Genomic DNA, 17,667 nt, shown 5'->3' with positions numbered 1-17,667 from the left:
GTTGCTGGACCGCTGCTGGGTTTGCACCTGGTAGAAAGCGAAGATGATGGCAGTGAGTTGGGAGTTGCAATACACAAGGCTGCTTCATAATCTCTTTGAATCATAATTATTTGTCATCTTCTCTTGATTAGGAAGTGCTTTAGACACAGTTGTGTGTCAGTGTGTACAAACTGGGCCTGGAATGGCTGGCTGATGACAGATTTCATCCATAGACTCACTCACATGTGCCCATTTATGTGTGTGTGTTTGAACACACATTTGCACACGAACACACACATTACATTGACTTCCTCCTTCTGAACCTTGTCAGACCTAAACATTGTTGTACATAAGAACACACACACACACAGACTGTTACACCCTCACCTATGTTGATCACACACTTGTTACATACAGTGACACACACATATACATACAGTACATCTGATCAATAACTCTTTTTACAGGTCTGTCTTACTCATGCCTTGCACTAATGATGCTCATGAATATATCTTGTCATAATTACAGCCAGTGTGATATAAATATATATATATAAATATAAATATATAAATAATATACTGTAAATAGGGTGTTGCAGTGTAGTCTACCTTTTTTTCGATTTACCAGTGACAGGACTAATGCTTGCTAGGGAGTTGTCTAGATAATCATAATAAGAACTGTACAGATAGCAGAAAAAAACAGCTACAATCTGGGTTTTGAGTTTTGTTGCTGTTCCTTTTTTCACACAAATGGTTAAATTATAATCAGTGGTGGTCTTTATAAATGTATGTAGTGTTATTAACAGAAAAAATGAAAATGCATTTATTTAGTCGTCTGTCTTATACCTTTTTTTCTCAAAAGAAAAAAAATAATATCCAAACATTTTGGTTTCTATTTTTTAACATTTATGTCTTTCTTGCATTTCACTAATTCTTTTTGTAGTGGTATCGGGCTACGAGGCCTTGTCCAGTCCTCCCTGTAAGTAGACCTGAACTTCCAGAGACACTGGTTGTAAAAGCTCCAGAGGAGTCAGACGCAATACAAAACAGTTTGATTAACCAACAGTCTGCCCCTCCATAACATCTCAGTAACCTTGTGAAGATATTGTAGGAACAGTGTAACAATTATCAGCTGGCACGATGGTGATTCATGAATAAATGAATTAACACTTAAGGATGTAAAATTGTATGTTTTTTTTGCCGTGAACACTTAATTGCAGCCGAAAACATTTAAATGCAAGCATTTTACAGTACTGTTATGTAATGACCAAATAAATACTGAAATAAATTTGATCATTTATTATTGTAATCAGGCTGTGTGTATGTGTGTGTGTGTGTGTGTGTGTCCGCGTGGACTTCCCCACAGATATGTGAATGTTTTTCATCTCAACAGTTTTGGTTATTATAGGTTATTACAGTTTTACTCTCCTTCACCTCGACCTCTCAACTTGACATTGAATTGATAGAAGCTGTTTTTTCTTTTTTTCATCTCTGACCTTTAACCTTAAGGATTGTTTTTGTAATGTCTAAATTTGATTGGATGCCATGTTTTCTGGCTATGTTTTAGCAAATTGTCCTTCTATGAACAAAAAAAAGATGTATTTCTATATTTCTAATGTTATACTGTGACATTCATTTTAATATACTACAATATCGATTATTGGTATTAATTCCACTAAACATGCCTTTATGTTGCATTCACCAGCCACTGTGTGCTCAGACATGGCTCCGCACAGGAAGCCACATTTTTTCTATTACATTTGACCTTGAAAATTTGCTTCAAATGGTTGCATTTTGTGACCTCTCCTCTCTGAATTGGAGTGGAATTGGCCTATCCCATTTGAGTCCCCTAGCGGAGGAAAATGGGCCTACAGTGAGAAATTGAAAATAAGGATGAGCGCCATGTCTGATCCTCCGCTGGTGGAGTAGAGCGGACGGCAGAGCAAATATTTCCCGGGCCGGGAGTCCCGTCGGGGGTTCGGTGTGAATCATGGCCGACAGCGCTGGGATTCAGCAAGGTTCGCCGGCCATCGGGGCTGCGGGCTTGGTTCCGGCCGCTCCTGGAGCCGGGGGGACGGAGGGCTCCGGCGCCGCTGGAGGATCCGCACGTATCGCCGTGAAGAAGGCGCAACTCCGCTCCTCACCTCGGCCAAAGAAACTGGAAAAACTCGGAGTGTATTCATCCTGCAAAGTATGCTACATTTGCAGATAGGCGACTTTTCAAACACAGCGGTTCTGATGGCTTATTCTTCTATAAATGGTGTTTCCTGGGCTTGGTTGCAATAGTTTACAAAATGCAAGCGCAGCAAAGGAAGCCATTGCCGCACTTCATTTTTTTCATGTTGCATGCACGAAGCAATTACTGAAAAAGCGATATGAATAATCGAGTTAATTCAAGCGTTATTATTACTGCAGGACCCTTTAGCAGAGGCCTTCCAGCTGCAAGCTGTCCGCTGTTTGTACAATGTTACTATCTGTCTAGGTGGGGGGTTGGTGAACGTAAACATTGGCTTGGCGCTGAGGATTGGGAGTAGCTGACTGTGTGCACAAGGGCTGCATCCCAGTGTGTGTGTGTGTGTGTGTGTGTGCGCGGTCTGACGCTTTCCACGGGAAATGTTACAGGGTGTCCCCGCTCCGTCTGTCAACGCACGGTGTTACATGGAGAGGATTTTATTGGGTTTATGCAGTGTATCATCCGCAGAGAGGGACTGGGTCTTTGTTTTGACAGGGTGACAGCTGCTGGGGGGGCGGAGTTTGTTGTTGTTTAAGGCGCATGCTCAGTGCGGCAGGTCCAGCTGACGGTGACAGGCCTCCTCACACTAACTCCTGATACAGTCATAATAAATCTCAAGTTTTAAAGTGTATGTATGCTGCTATGGCCCATTTACTGTATCGTGATGTAATACATCTCTAGTAAAATGTTTAGTGCCTGTATATACTGTTTACATGTTAGGCACTGATGTGATGGATCAAAAACCAGACCACTCTGCAAGTGACTGATAACAGTAGCTCCATCTGTCAGTCATGAGGCATCATAATCAACTTAACAAACAACTAATTATTTGGTTTTCAGAAAACGATCTATCTATGATTGCTTTTCCTCAGGAAATCAATAAAACCTGCATCAGTTTATCGCTTCTTACTGTGGCAATTGAGTACACTGGTGGAAGAAGTACTCAGATATTTTACTTAAGTAAAGGTAGCAGTACTACAGTGTAGAAATACTCTGCTACAAGTGAAAGTCCTGTATTCAAACTTACTTACTTACTTACTTAAATAAAAGTACTAGTATACTAAGTTTTAGCATTAAAATATACTTAAAGTACCAAAGTGAAAGTACTCATTATGCAGAACGATCCATACTGGAATTATATAAATTATATTTCTGGATTCTAATTATTGATGCATTAATATGTACATTACATACATGTTGCAGCCGGTAAAGGTGGGCTAATTTTAATTACTTTATATACGGCTGGCTAGATTAACCAATAATAACACGTTGCACAGAGTTAAAAAGGTGGTTCATTTGATATAACGTGGATATACCCTCATCTTTATTCCTGCTTGTACTCATTTAAACTGTGTTTTTCTTCAGGCCGAGGGAGCCTGTAAGTGTAATGGCTGGAAAAGCCAGAACCCCCCACCTACACCCCCACGAACTGACCAGCAGTCCAGCACAGTCAACCTGCAGGAGCCCTGCCGGAGCTGCTCTCACACCTTGGGTATGTCAGCAAGTGATGAATGAAGAACTTTTACTTTTATAATAACAACAGGAGATTTACCTCCTGTGTTACAACCATTTTAAGGATTATTCTCTTCTTCCTAGGTGATCATGTGACCCATCTTGAAAATGTTTCCGAGGAGGAAATGAACAGACTTCTAGGAATTGTATTGGATGTGGAGTATCTCTACACATGCGTTCATAAAGAGGAGGATGCTGACACCAAACAGGTCTACTTTTCCCTCTTCAAAGTAAGCCTCTGCTTTTACAATCAAAACACACAAACACAGGATATTACAACCTGCGTTGTGTGCAAGTGAACATATCCCCTTTTCTGCTTATTTTTCAGCTGTTGAGGAAATCCATCCTACAGATGGGGAAACCGATGTTAGAAGCACAGGAGAGCCCTCCATTTGAAAAACCCAGCATCGAGCAGGTAATCACATGTCTACATGTGTATCAACTACAATACAAGAGCAACACGCAACACTGTTAAACACAAATGAGTGTTTTAGCGTGTCCACATGCCCATTTATTTATTTTCTCTTTCCCAAATAGGGGGTGAACAATTTTGTCCAGTACAAATTCAGCCACCTGCCGTCTAAGGAACGTCAAACTATTATGGAGCTGGCCAAGATGTTTCTCAACCAGATCAACTACTGGCAGCTGGAGACGCCCTCCCAGAGACGCCAGAGGGTTCCCAATGATGATGCAGCCGGATACAAAGCCAACTACACAAGGTAGCAGCACTGCCAGATGTCCTGTTGACATGCCTCACACCTGTTTACAGTCATAGTGTTTAATCTGAGTTATTTCTGTGCGATAGATGGCTGTGCTACTGCAACGTGCCTCAGTTCTGTGACAGTCTACCCCGGTACGAGACCACTCAGATCTTCGGCCGGACACTGTTGCGTTCGGTGTTCACTGTGATGAGGAAACAGCTGCTGGAGCAGGCCAGACAGGAAAAGGACAAGCTGCCACCTGAGAAACGCACACTCATTCTCACACACTTTCCCAAGTGAGAGAAACAAATATGCCACAAACTTAAGTATATCATATAATTAGCCTCACAGCAGAGACACTCGCTCATACAGTTCAACATGCATGCACATTCTCAGAGTCAAACCCCACAGTATGTACATGTGCATGCTTGACAAGCTTTTTTTGATACAGTAAAGTTGTGGTTGTTTTGTTTTCTTTGGCTCAGGTTCTTGTCTATGCTGGAGGAGGAGGTGTACAGCCACAGCTCTCCAATCTGGAGCCAAGACTTCTTGGCAGGAGCGACGGGAGGGCAGATTCCTATCCACACAGGTAACACACACCCTTACAGACACACCCTTCAGGCTGACTCCTGATTTTTCAATGTGAGAAATGTCACTTAAGAATATGTTAGAATAACAACATGTTCTCACAGTATTAATGTCCTCTCTCTTGCTCTATAGTTATCAGTGCGCCCCCTGTGGCCAGGCCACTGTACTACAGCACCAGTCCTGTGTCGGTTGATCCATCCACCTGTGGCAGCGTGAGTCCTGCCAGGAAAACAGCTTCTGTACTGGAGCCAAACCCAGGTATTACAGTCAAACCTGTAATTACTCATAAGGTTACAATCATTCCTTAGAATAGAATGATTATTACACAACATCTCACATCAGACAGAAAGCAGTGAGCCTTGTGTTTTACATTTAAACCATGATTATGTGTCATTGTGGCTGTTGCACCTGACCTTCAGTAGCTAACAAAGATTTTGTCTTCTCCATCTGACTACATTAAGTCTATCCAAAGCCTCAAAGAAATCTTGTTTTGAAATGGAACGTCCAAAAAGCGCAACTAACCCATTTCCTCAAATACTTATTTGAATTTTGGCCTTAATGCTGTACCAAGAAACAGAAGTGAAATATACCTCAGAACTGACATACTGAAAGTAAGCCAGTTTTGCCATCATGCATAAGCAACAACTAGAGATGAACCCATAGTAAGCTGACCTTAAATGCTGAGTAACTGCTCAAAGAGACATGTAATGAGGATGAGTACCTTCCTCTGTGTCCGTGCATCATAGTTGGAGAAAAGCGTAAAACCTCGGAGCCTCTGCCCCATGAGGAAAACAAGAGACCCAGGGTGGTGGGCGACATCCCCATGGATCTCATCAATGAAGTCATGGCAACCATCACCGACCCCGCCGCCATTCCAGAGGTGAAGTGAAATAACTGTACATACGGAAAGGTAGACAGTAGAAATAACAAGCTTTGTCTCACTGACTTACAGTTAGAGGCGGGTACAGAAATAGAAATTATATTTATGGACATCAAACCAGATTTTTAGCTTAAAAATTGGCATAACACAGTACTGCTATTAAATAAATACTTTGTATGCCCAAAGTATGTTTGTAAAAGTCAGCAAAAGTTTTTTGAGAAAATAATCCTCATTTGGCAAGAAATATGATAAATAAAAGGAAGAAAATATATACTGTATATATTAGACCACATTTGAATATCTTTTTTCTGATAGGGACCGTGATGGTAGGAACAAAGATGATCATCATTATTTTATACCTTCCTTCCTGTGCAGACCAGCCTCCTGTCAGCTCACTCTGCACGCGATGAAGCTGCCCGTCTAGAGGAGCGCAGGGGGGTGATTGAATTCCACGTCATCGGTAACTCCCTAAACCAGAAGCCCAACAAGAGGATCTTGATGTGGCTCGTCGGCCTCCAGAACGTGTTCTCTCACCAGCTGCCCCGCATGCCCAAGGAGTACATCACACGGCTGGTCTTTGATCCGTGAGTGTAACCTAATTTACCACCGTTCAGAGATGTAGTGGAGGTGCATTCTGACTACAGTTTGCCTCTTTTTATTTTGGCAGGAAGCACAAGACGCTGTCACTGATCAAAGATGGCCGTGTGATTGGAGGGATCTGCTTTCGGATGTTTCCGTCGCAGGGTTTTACAGAGATCGTCTTTTGTGCTGTCACCTCCAACGAACAGGTCAAGGTGAGAGCACTTCTTTTTCTCTGTTTCTCAGCTTGATGTGGACTTCATGCTACCTGATGGGTCCGTTTTGACATTTTTTTTGGATGTGTGGTTGTAGGGTTATGGGACCCATTTAATGAACCACCTGAAGGAATATCACATAAAGCATGAGATCCTCAACTTCCTCACTTATGCTGATGAATACGCCATCGGCTATTTCAAGAAACAGGTAACGTTTTATGTCCATTAAAGTGCATGGTACGTGGTTGTAACATTATGATGCAATATCCTTTCTTCTCTCCTGAACCTCGTCACCGTGTTTACATAGAAACCTTTACATGACCTGCAAGAACAAAAGAACTTTAATGGAACAAGTGGACAAAAGATAATTTCACTTGTTGTGAAATGTGTGTGTAAATCAACTTGTTTTAAGAATTGTATTGAACTTACTTAGAATTACTACATTTGTACTGGTCTTTTTACTTAATTTTACATTTCATTTTTACGTGGTCTTGAAAGTTTAATAATGAAAACAAATTTTTAAAAAATGAGATGGGTGTGTTTTTTAAGTGGGCTGGTGTTTGTAGTGGTTGCATGGCCCTGTATATACAGCTGCAAGAAAACAGACATCTCCTCCCTCTCAGGGTTTCTCAAAGGACATCAAGGTTCCCAAGGCCAAATATGTGGGCTACATCAAGGACTACGAGGGAGCCACACTCATGGGCTGTGAGCTCAACCCCAGCATTCCCTACACAGAGTTTTCTGTTATTATCAAGAAGCAGAAGGAGGTTTGTGTTTTTGCATTCAAATCAAATATTTAACGTTTAGATGCTTCCTTTTATGCTTTCGTCCCTGCGCTCACTATCCTTTAATCCTTTCTCATTGGTCTCAGATCATCAAGAAGCTGATAGAGAGGAAGCAGGCTCAGATCCGAAAAGTCTATCCAGGGCTTTCCTGTTTTAAGGAAGGGGTTCGGCAGATTCCCATTGAGAGCATTCCTGGCATACGTATGTTACTTATTGACTATTGCCTTTACAGTATGCATTCTTATATTTAACATTTATGGATGTCTTTAGTAAGATATATGAGATTACTTTCTTCATACCAACAGGTGAAACTGGTTGGAAGCCTGTGGGCAAAGGGTAAGAGTGACTCTACTGTACGAGATCATTTTAACAGTAATACATTTGTTTATCACACCCACTGTCATCACTGTCTACATCACAAAATTGAGGTTTTGTTTTCTGTTCCTTGTACTTTAGGAAGGAACTGAAGGACCCAGATCAACTGTACAGCACTCTGAAGACCATCCTCCAACATGTGAAAGTAAGGGACAGACACACACATACACTGTACATGCAGAGTACCTGCTACACATACACACACTTTATTCTTACCGGACTGGTCTTTATGTCTTAGAGTCACCAGAACGCCTGGCCCTTCATGGAGCCAGTGAAGAAAACAGAGGCACCTGGGTACTACCAAGTCATTCGCTTCCCCATGGGTATGTATTCAGTATACAGCTCACAGTTATCTGACAAGGCAGCAGAGGATTGAAAGTGGAACACACTTTCCAATAAGCAGACCTGATTGTTTACAATAATGAGTGAGGAAGTGAGGAGTAAGACACTGCAGATGAGGTTCAAGGACACGTCATGGCAGACGCATGCTGTCAGATGGGATTGAGGCTGTGCCTTCTGAAAGACGATCTCCATAAGAGGAAGCGCCAATCCTCTCTACAGTATGGGTGTGCCATGCTCCAAATCCTTCAGTCCATTCAAAGATTGTTTGCACTTGCATTCTGAATTTTTAGATTTAGCAGTTATAGTACATTTGGCACATTCCACTAGTTTTCATTCATAATTGCTCTCCAAGTGGTATCGAATTAAGAATGAAATGTGGCCTTTGACAGCGTATCAGTCAAATGTTCAGAAGCAGTATAAATGATAGAATTCACTTTCACTTTCTCCTCACAGATCTTAAGACAATGAGCGAGCGTCTGAAGAGCAGGTACTACACGACGCGCAAGTTGTTCATGGCTGACATGCAGCGCATCTTCACCAACTGTCGTGAATACAACCCTCCGGAGAGCGAGTACTACAAGTGTGCCAACTTACTGGAGAAATTCTTCTATACCAAGATCAAAGAAGCGGGCCTCATCGAGAAGTAGATGAGAGGATGAAGAAGGAGATTCTCTTCACCTTAACGAAGGATGAGACAGTCCTCAGACTATAAATGGCTTAGGTAAAGGGTAATGCAAAAGACAGCTGTATGCATGGAGACGATAAGATTGGACTACTGATTCTGGAGCAGTAAGGTTTCAGAAACAATTATCTTAATGTAAAAGGTGCGAACGGGTCTCAGATCAGCGCTCTTTTAATGTTTGATGCATGTCGGCCCAGATCCTGAATCAGTAGCTTAGATTGATATTTACACTGAAAGTTAGGCCACAAGGGAAGGCCTTGTTGAAGGCCTGCGAGACTGTTGCTGACATTACGCAAAAGAAGCTTTGTGTCTCCATATTTCATCACGTATCCCAGAGTCCCATGGAAAAACAGGACAGTGGAAGGTGTCACAGTAATACATATTAAACAGGGCAGAAAGCTTCCGCTCTTATTTTGGTGTTAGGCGTTGAGAGGCAACACAGAATAACAGCTGACTGGAGATTCACCATACACCTTACTTTGTCTCTCATGTTATCTCATCTCTCCTTTCTTTTCATCCTTTCATCCCTCGCCTTTTTGAGTGTCTGCCTCATCCTCTTAGTTGACTCAGGTAGAGTTGTCATGAGTCAGAACATGAGTGTTACCTGTGAGAAACGTGTGACTGAGAGTTCAGGTTTTTCTGTCTAACTCTGTTCCAGCGAGCGTGCGCGGCGTTAATGAGGTCAAAGTTTGTCTGTGATGAGTTCATCCTGCCAAAAGAGGAATACACACTTTAAATTTGTACAGATTCGAATTATTTTAAAGCACTTATACCCACTGTATATTTTAAATGTGTATATAACATATATTTTCTGTTTCAGAACTAAAAAAATAATCTTTTTTCCCAATAAGCCGCATAGGGCTGTTTGACTATCGAAATGCACTTTTATTTTTCCAAGTATTAGTTAACATAAATAAGTTCTTCTTTTGTTTTCCATATAAATTACCGCTGTTGACTAAGGACTAATTCAATTATCTAGAGTTTATTCTTATTTATGTGCTGTAATTTAAAAGAATTATGCTAAAGACAAGGTCTTAATTTATTCTTTCTTATTTTTGTCCTGCAGATGGAGATTGATAACTTTATACTTTGGAGATAAATGAAAAGATTGTGCAATACTATGTAGTTTTGCTGTTTTGTAAAAAGGTGTTTGTACTTTTCAAACTTTAGGGAAAAAAATACATTTTGTAATATGTCTGGAAAATTTATTTCATGCTCTTTGTACAATTGGTTTTAATGACATAGTATTAGCCTATTTTATAGACTGAATAAAACAGAAGTGAGGCTAATTTAGTGTCTGTAGTTTTTCCCAACTCAAGAACATGAAAGACTTTTCTAGCCTTTACCTAAAACATTGTTTTCAGTTGCAAACATGACAGGATGCAGCCTTTTATCTGCCTTTTGAAGGAGCCCGTTTTACCACTACAATTATTATAATGGTACATTACTCACACGTTTTTTTATTTGTATTGGCCAAGCTTCATTTTTAAAATACATTTAATTAACTATTCAAGACTGACATGAACACCCCGACACAGAGCTCCATCTAAACTTGTGTGTCCAGATGTTCAGATAAACAAACGCCCCTCACTGTCATTCTATGCCTGTGGCATTAATATTAATCAATTGTCATTGTCACATCACACAGTACTACAGTAGATACAAATTGGAATTTATTAGATGACAATAATATGTTCTCCTATTCAGGATCTCATAATAAAAACATACAGAATTTAAGTAAGGTGGTGAAGATCTGGCCATCTTCAGAAAATAGCCATTACTTCATGTACCTAAAGATAATGAAGAGAAATGGAGGAGAGAAGAAAGACTAAAGCTTTGCAAAATAAGCAAACAAAGTCACAAAAATATCACAGCTGTTCTTCATCAGATAAAGAAATACAACCTTGAAAGTGAAAAACAACAATTGTCACTTGTCAAAAATAAGAAATCACATTAAAACTGACAATGCCAGCAAACACTCAGAGTTCAGAGAGACAAACAAGGTAGCTGCCTTCAGAGACATCCAACAAATGACTCATTGTATTTTTCAAATGGCTGCTGGCTGCTCATGGAGTTCCTTGACTTCTGCACAGACTTCCTGCCAGACTTCTGCTTGAAAATAGGAGAGCGGAGGAACTGCAAGTCTGTGAACTTGTCTCCGCGACGAAGTTTCCTGTTAAGATGAGAATCTAATTGTTGAGCATTCATACAGTAAAGAAAACTGTGAACATGTGTTAAATCACTACAGTTATCAATTTGTGAACTTACGCATTTAGCGTGGGTTCCTTGTAGTCCACCACCATGGTACAGCGCCGCTTGCGAGCAGGAACGGGGGTGGAGCATCGGGCATCAGAGGGGCGTGAGCCACCACAGGAGAACTTGCGATGGGCTGCAGGGGACAGATTGGTCACATCACACAGACTCAAGCCCCGCCCCGCTGTCCTTACACCAAGCCCACCTGTAGAAACGTGAAGGAAGACGTGATCCAAAAGCAAAAGAAAACAGGAGTTGTGTGTATGGATGTGCATACACCAGTGAGCAGCCAAAACACAGAGTGCAATGAAGCCAAGCATAGAGTGAATATACGGAATATATGGAAATGTGATCTGGAAATGCCTCCCAAGTGCTCACTGGTGGTGTGACAAAGCTTTAGTCTTTTCAAACTGAGATTTTATTTCGACAAGCAGTTTGGGAGGTGACAAATAAACATACGTTTTTTGCATGTCCTGATGGTTGGTGTGTGGTGGGGTAACAGAGGGGGAGCTTCACAGGAGGAATCTCCGAAATTGGACAGGACGTTGTCTATTCTCATCATCTCAGCTTCAATCAGAGGGCTGACAGGCAGCAAACAATCCTTCTCAATGACCCCTCTGTGAGGCTCTGAAAAACCAGGACAAACAAACACACATAACCACATTTAATTCACAAATTACTCTGTTACATGTCACAGAATATCACATAGTGAGGTCATCAGGAAGCACATTCAGAGAAGTTGAGTTTTTTTAAATGACGTGCCATACATTTTGTTAATTTCATAAGATGCAATTAGTTGATGCAAAATTCATTCATTCAACAGGAACGTGACAGACAGACTAAAACCCGGCCATAAAGCATCTGTTGACATCACAGTGCAAAGGCCTGAAGGAAAGCACTACTTATCACCTCTTTTATATCATATCATTTTTAGAATAATGGTAATTCATATTTTCATGATGAGCTTTGAAATTCAGCAATTCAGACTATGTTGTGAATGAAAGGGAAATGTGTTGCCTGCTTATTACTACTGCCTAAATCCTCAGACATGATGCAGATATACTATGAATGAATATCCCCGCCATGTTTTCCTCTGTGGCATTACAACCTGAGCACTATAAATAACACTGGACACAAAGTCGACATGTTCTTGAACGTTTTCTCACCTTGGTGATTTTCCTGTCCCGACCTCGCTGGGTCAGGGCTGTTTGAAAAGCTAGAGTCAGGGGAGTCATGGAGATGAGCTTCTTCCTTTTCAGGCTCTACAGCCTCAGGACTTGACTCCTCATCTCTAAAGACTACAAAACACAAAACAATGACAGTTTTAAATATTTCATTATATATTATTGTTTCACTGTAACAATTCTAACAAAAAAGAAAATAACCACAAATGAAACATGAAGTTGAAGTCAAGAACAAAAAAACTTAAAAGCTCACCAGAGATCTCCTGTTTTGGAGCGATGTTTTTGTTCCATCTGACAACTTTAGAGAGCCGGCCTCTGCGAGTGGTGATCACTTTGGTCTTGTCTGGGGGAGTCTGTCTCCGCTTGGTCCTCTGAGGGATATAAAGGCTGTCCTCTGATTCAGAAGATGGTGATGATGAACTGGACTCATTGTGTTTGGAAACCACAGCATCAGTTTGGGCTTGTCCTCTTTGTTGAGTCTCTTCGCTGATGGGCGCGGCCGGCTGATTGTCTTCTGTCTTGGCCCTGAATGGTGCGACGTGGACCGTCTCTTCACAGTCAAAGTCGAACGTGTCATTAAATCCCAGTGAGGTGTTGAGTTTGTTCCCCTGTGATGGAGGCGCTGTTTTGGCCCGTGTCGCTGACCGGTCCCGACTCTTGGAGCGGGCTCTGGGTTTGGGGTTCTCCCAAGGTTTCTTTAATGGGGCACGCTCTGGTTTGCGGCCTCTCTCTTGTTTCCGTGCAGTCGGTTCTGGTTTGGTGCGGGGCTGCTGATGCTGGGCTTGCTTCCTGCTGGGCCGCGGCTGGTTGTTTTTTTGGGGTTGGACAGGTTCAGGTGTAGAATGCTGAAACTCCTCAGTGTCAACCGGGTCTGCTAAATCCGGTTCTGCTCTTTGCTGTGGCTGATTCAGATTTCTATCTTCACTGTGAATAGGACTTGCTATTAAAGCACCTGCGATGGGGTCCCCCCCACTCAATGACCTCTTTTCTCGCACACGCTCAGACCTCCTCCTGCTTCTTCTATCTGCCAGGCGACGCCTCACACCCACTGTAGATGGCAAGGTAACCAGCTTGTCACATTCAGATTGTGCATTCTTTTCAGAGGTCTGAGGGTCTATGAAGAAAAGAACAAAAACAGCATTGTAATTACAACAGTTTAGTTTTTATGATACAACAGTTTATCAGTGTACAGTGAGATTAGTCAACTAGTTGAGCTGAATAACAAATTTAAAATCAACAAAATGGTGCAAAAATACTCAGCTGACAGTAAGTTAACAATTATGGCTTATCCATAATATTGACCCGAAAGAGTGTGTGTGTGTGTGTGTGTGTGTGTGTGTGTGTGTGTACCTGCACAAATTGGTGAGGCTTTGCCCATCAAGGCCTCATCAAAGTTCTTGCTGGTCTGCTTTCTCCTGTAAATTGAGAGGTAATACATCCTGGTAGTCGTAAACACAGGAGACAGGATGTCATACAAATTTTATGTGATTAATTTTTAATTCTAAAAAGTTACCTTGCCAAATCCTCATGGTGTTGGGGTTCAACGTGGATGTTTGGAGGTTTAGACTAAAAATCAACAAAGAAATGAAATATGTTTCCTTTACAATGGCACACAGTACTTCAAAATCATTTACATGTTAGCCAGGATTAGTTAAGCAACAACCAACGACGGACCACAGGTTTCCTGGGTGTACCTGTGCAGCACTCACTGCCAGAGCTTCCTGCTCTTTGAGCTTCCTCTTGAGCAGAAGCAGGTGAAGGAACAGAGCCTGTTGCTCCCTTTTCAGCTGCAGGATCACTGCGTTGGCCTGCCTCACTTTTTCCTTTTCAGCTTGCAGACCTACAGCCAGCGCCTTGTTGTTCACCTGGACACCCTTCAGGATGGTGTGGGTGGAGTTAGTCCCTAGGAGAAAAATGGTTGGGATGTTATTTACTTCTGAATCTGTCCATGCCATGGTTTGGCAATTACAAGTGCATCCTTATAGTAGTCTACACTATCAACATAGTTTGATTATTGTTGCCGTGCAAGATGAGCTCTCATTTCCTTACCACTGCTTTTGTTTATCATCCTGGACCGTCCTCTGCTGGGAGCTGAGGCACTGGCCAGCCGTTTGTTCCTCTTCTCCTTCATCTTCTCCTTGATGTCCTCCAGGCTCTGCTGGAAGGACTTCTTCTGGGCCCGTTCTCTCACCATGGCTCAGGATCTTTGATCAGTTCAAAGTTATCCAACTTATTAACAGCGTAGCATAGTGATAAACCTCAGCAAAACAAATCACTAAGCTAACGCTCTAGCTAGGTTAGCACGCTCTTTAACGTCCGTCAATCCTACAAGCTATCTTCAGTAGCTGCAGCCTAGCGTCATATTTGGAAACAACGTAAAATTAAACTCACCAGCATGTGTATATCGCCAAGCTGTTTGGTATGTAAATCGCTTCAACAAATTGCGTCGGCAAGTAATGTTAGCCAGCAAAACAATCCATTTTATCACAGTTTATCCGACTCTCTCTCCGCGAGTTGACGTTCGAATTTTGAGCCGCAACTGCTGATTGGTTGGAATTTGAAGCAACGTCACTTCCTTCAAATGAAATGACCGGTCGCTAGATGGCGCTAATGCATAGCATAAAATAAAGTGTATTTCCTTGCAGAGGAGATGTAACTGATTTGGTATTCATCACTCGTCTGCATATTCTGGTCCTTGGAGACTAAACTACCACACAGCACACCAAATATCTAATTATAATTCTTGGCGTTTCAATCAGCCTCTTTTCACCTTTTTCCTGTCTGCCTGTCTGTTTGTCTGCAGGGGACAAACAAAGTGGAGAACATGCACCGCTGGGAAATGGAGCTATAGTACATGTCTTCAAAAGTGGAAATTAGATTAATACTCATCAAGGGTCAGGCTCATTCAGCCCCTCCAAAATGACTAATTGAGTATTTATAATTGACTGCTGACGATAAGAGCTTGAGCTGTGCTCTGTGAAGTGCTCTGCTGCATGTGGAAAGAGCTGATAATTGTGTTAATCTAAAAGCCCACTGACAGGCAACGTTTGAGTTATATTCCTTGAGGTTTTTCTGAAACTCTCTTGTGGCTCTTTCAAAAATTAGATTACGCAGTAGCTCAGAAAGCAAGTAAATTATTAGATGAATGCAAATATTAATTTGGGCTAGTAAGTCTCATGACACTATGCTCCAGTGTCCAGACTCTAATCTTTTTTTTGTTTTGTTTTTTACATTGGGCCTACATACACACATATGGCTTCATGCATATACACAACTTTCTTAAAGCCACACTGCTTCCAAGTACCCATTCCAACCCTTCTCAGGGTTTGCTCAATAAATGTTCTGTAAATATTGGATTACACTGAATACCTAGTCATGATCTCATTTACTTTCCCAACTCAAAGTCAAACAGGCATGTCTTACTTGGCAGGGTGCAGGGAAGAAACTTGCACCTTTCCTGCACCGGCACTGCAGCTAACATCCATTTGGACCTTCTGTCAGTGAGGATCCAAGAAAGTGTCCATGGCTGCCAACTGAATGGCATATTGAGGCTACAGAAGGGGTTTGGTAAAGCTTGGGTGTTGTCAGTGTCACCCACTGAAAACAAATGACTTCAGCGGGGCGCCTCAGCTGTGAAACAGGCCTGCACTTTCGGGCGAGACCCTTGAGTAAAGCACACAGACAGTTAGTTGACTTTTCTCACAAATATTTGGTGCTTTGTATGTTCTCAGTGGGATTGTTTCCATATTGCGTATGCAGGGATATGTAGCAGTTAAGCTTTATTACAAACAAAGTTAATAACATTTTATTACAGTTGAAAATCCCACCTAAACTGCAGCTAACATAATAAGTTGTTTTTTTTTAAACAGGCGTATGGGTTAGGGGTCTGTAGGTTTGAGTGCTCTGTCACTAACAGACCTAACAGACCATACTCACTGTTTTAATAATAAGATCACTTCTGTTTACCTAAAAGGTGTATTATTCTTGCTAAAAGCAAGTAAATGTTACGGCTGTTGCCTCACAGCAGGGAAAGGGTGAGTGGTGCGTTTTGTGTGTGAGAGTGTTTTATTTTTTTGAGTGTGTCTGTATTAGAAAAGAAAAAGGGAGACACAGAGAAGGAGGGGGAGAAGCCGATAGACAGCCAGAGGGACTCCACAGGTTTTAACTCAGCTTGCTTTAATGGACAAATCCATCGCACAGTCGTTTCATGCCACCTCTGACTGTCCACGTGTCAGATGCCTAGAGAGAAACTTATTATCACAGGTACGGGAAAAGGACAGAATAGGCAGGACCAATTAAAATAAAAATGGAGTGAGTGTTTGTGGCAGCCAGAGAAATCAGAGCACATGTAGATTCAAAGAACAGATGACTACGAACATCAACACAGATGGACACATTGCCTTTTTTAGTGCAACAGTAGCGAGTACAAGTCTATTTATCTACTGATGTGATGTACTGATATCATTATTAAGAGATCACAAACTCCTCTCTGTCCAGTCAGATCTCCAGCTCACCCATCGCTGTCCAGACAATCTGACAGGCCAATGAAAAGATCATCTGCTTTTTTAACCAGATGAAAAGTATTAGCTCTAATCTGTGCACTCGCCTCAGCCGGGGCCAAGAAAACACAGTCCTATTTTTTAATATGGAAAATGTGCGTATGGTGCCATACTCACAATTTATGGTAATGAAATCATAACACAGGTTGTGTAATCAACCCCAAAAGCAAGCTTTGAGAAAGAAACAGCTCAGGAAATCCAATTATGACTTGTTTTATGGATCTCAGATTGATGGGAAACTATATAACGGATGACAGGTAGCCACCTACACCTTTATCATGTTTTTCTTAGTTTAGTTTATTTGACATTACAAAAAGGAGGACATGAAATCATACACATCTGTGAAAAATGCCGAGGATAACGCAAAGTCCATTGTGATACTCAATTTAAAGATAGTCCAGGAGACAAAGCGACACTATACTACCGACAAACCAAAACTATGAATACATATATCAATAAAATCACACCAAGTCAAAAAAAACAAAACAATACAATTTTAATTAGTATGGTGAACTTATTCTTCCAAATTTCAAAGGTAACTTATTCCTATTTTCTGGCCGCACAGAAACTAAAGGAGCAGGTACCCATGTACAACACTAGCTCTAGTCTGGCTGACAATCAATATTAGATCTATGAGTCTTTAGTCCAAAAACCCTCTCAAACCCACATTATAACAATATATCATCTAATTAAGAAACTGACTTTATTTGTATTTAGAGGGGATAATGGGTCCACTGGTGCAGTGATTACTGTATCTGGAACACCTAACACTGTATTTCAATATCGCAGAGGAACTCTAAC

At 41.4% G+C, this 17,667-nt stretch overlaps 2 protein-coding genes across 3 annotated transcripts; one reads left to right on the top strand and one right to left on the bottom strand.

Moving 5' to 3' along the window:
- The first annotated feature begins 1,968 nt into the window (after positions 1–1,968).
- Positions 1,969–10,148, top strand: kat2b (K(lysine) acetyltransferase 2B). Of its 2 annotated transcripts, none has more exons than XM_070921556.1 (18): positions 1,969–2,169; positions 3,577–3,703; positions 3,808–3,953; positions 4,052–4,138; positions 4,261–4,442; positions 4,529–4,720; positions 4,910–5,013; positions 5,145–5,270; positions 5,759–5,892; positions 6,268–6,476; positions 6,560–6,686; positions 6,784–6,894; positions 7,310–7,453; positions 7,558–7,672; positions 7,777–7,807; positions 7,928–7,991; positions 8,085–8,169; positions 8,642–10,148. In XM_070921556.1, exons 1-18 carry the CDS (start codon positions 1,969–1,971, stop codon positions 8,833–8,835), a joined length of 2,379 nt encoding a protein of 792 aa, XP_070777657.1. In that variant the 3' UTR covers positions 8,836–10,148. The 2 variants fall into 2 exon arrangements, with proteins under 2 accessions (XP_070777657.1, XP_070777656.1); XM_070921555.1 differs by having other exon boundaries at positions 5,145–5,278; positions 5,731–5,892.
- Positions 10,149–10,855: 707 nt separating this feature from the next.
- On the bottom strand, positions 10,856–14,736 carry sgo1 (shugoshin 1). The gene is made up of 10 exons (XM_070922260.1): positions 14,699–14,736; positions 14,357–14,511; positions 14,002–14,210; positions 13,821–13,873; positions 13,658–13,722; positions 12,561–13,421; positions 12,290–12,421; positions 11,583–11,750; positions 11,139–11,328; positions 10,856–11,043 (listed from the first exon to the last, which is right to left on the bottom strand). The coding sequence occupies exons 2-10, from the start codon at positions 14,499–14,501 to the stop codon at positions 10,884–10,886; spliced, it is 1,983 nt and encodes a 660-aa protein (XP_070778361.1). The 5' UTR covers positions 14,502–14,511; positions 14,699–14,736; the 3' UTR covers positions 10,856–10,883.
- Between the last annotated feature and the right edge of the window lie 2,931 nt (positions 14,737–17,667).

This window comes from Enoplosus armatus, chromosome 16 (assembly GCF_043641665.1).
Source record: "Enoplosus armatus isolate fEnoArm2 chromosome 16, fEnoArm2.hap1, whole genome shotgun sequence".
NCBI classification, from domain to species: Eukaryota; Metazoa; Chordata; class Actinopteri; order Centrarchiformes; family Enoplosidae; genus Enoplosus; species Enoplosus armatus.
Note: the sequence above shows the minus strand (reverse complement) of the source record. Positions and strands in the feature narration are given on the sequence as shown.

Excerpts from the sequence above, each read along its gene's own strand:
- kat2b (XM_070921555.1), top strand. The coding sequence starts at position 1,969 with ATGGCCGACAGCGCTGGGATTCAGCAAGGTTCGCCGGCCATCGGGGCT. Across the intron at positions 2,170-3,576 it reads GAGTGTATTCATCCTGCAAA|GCCGAGGGAGCCTGTAAGTG; the intron begins GTATGCTACATT and ends GTTTTTCTTCAG. Across the intron at positions 4,139-4,260 it reads AAAAACCCAGCATCGAGCAG|GGGGTGAACAATTTTGTCCA; the intron begins GTAATCACATGT and ends TTTCCCAAATAG.
- sgo1 (XM_070922260.1), bottom strand. The coding sequence starts at position 14,501 with ATGGTGAGAGAACGGGCCCAGAAGAAGTCCTTCCAGCAGAGCCTGGAG. Across the intron at positions 13,874-14,001 it reads TGGCAGTGAGTGCTGCACAG|TCTAAACCTCCAAACATCCA; the intron begins GTACACCCAGGA and ends GTTGATTTTTAG. Across the intron at positions 12,422-12,560 it reads TCCAAAACAGGAGATCTCTG|TCTTTAGAGATGAGGAGTCA; the intron begins GTGAGCTTTTAA and ends TGTGTTTTGTAG.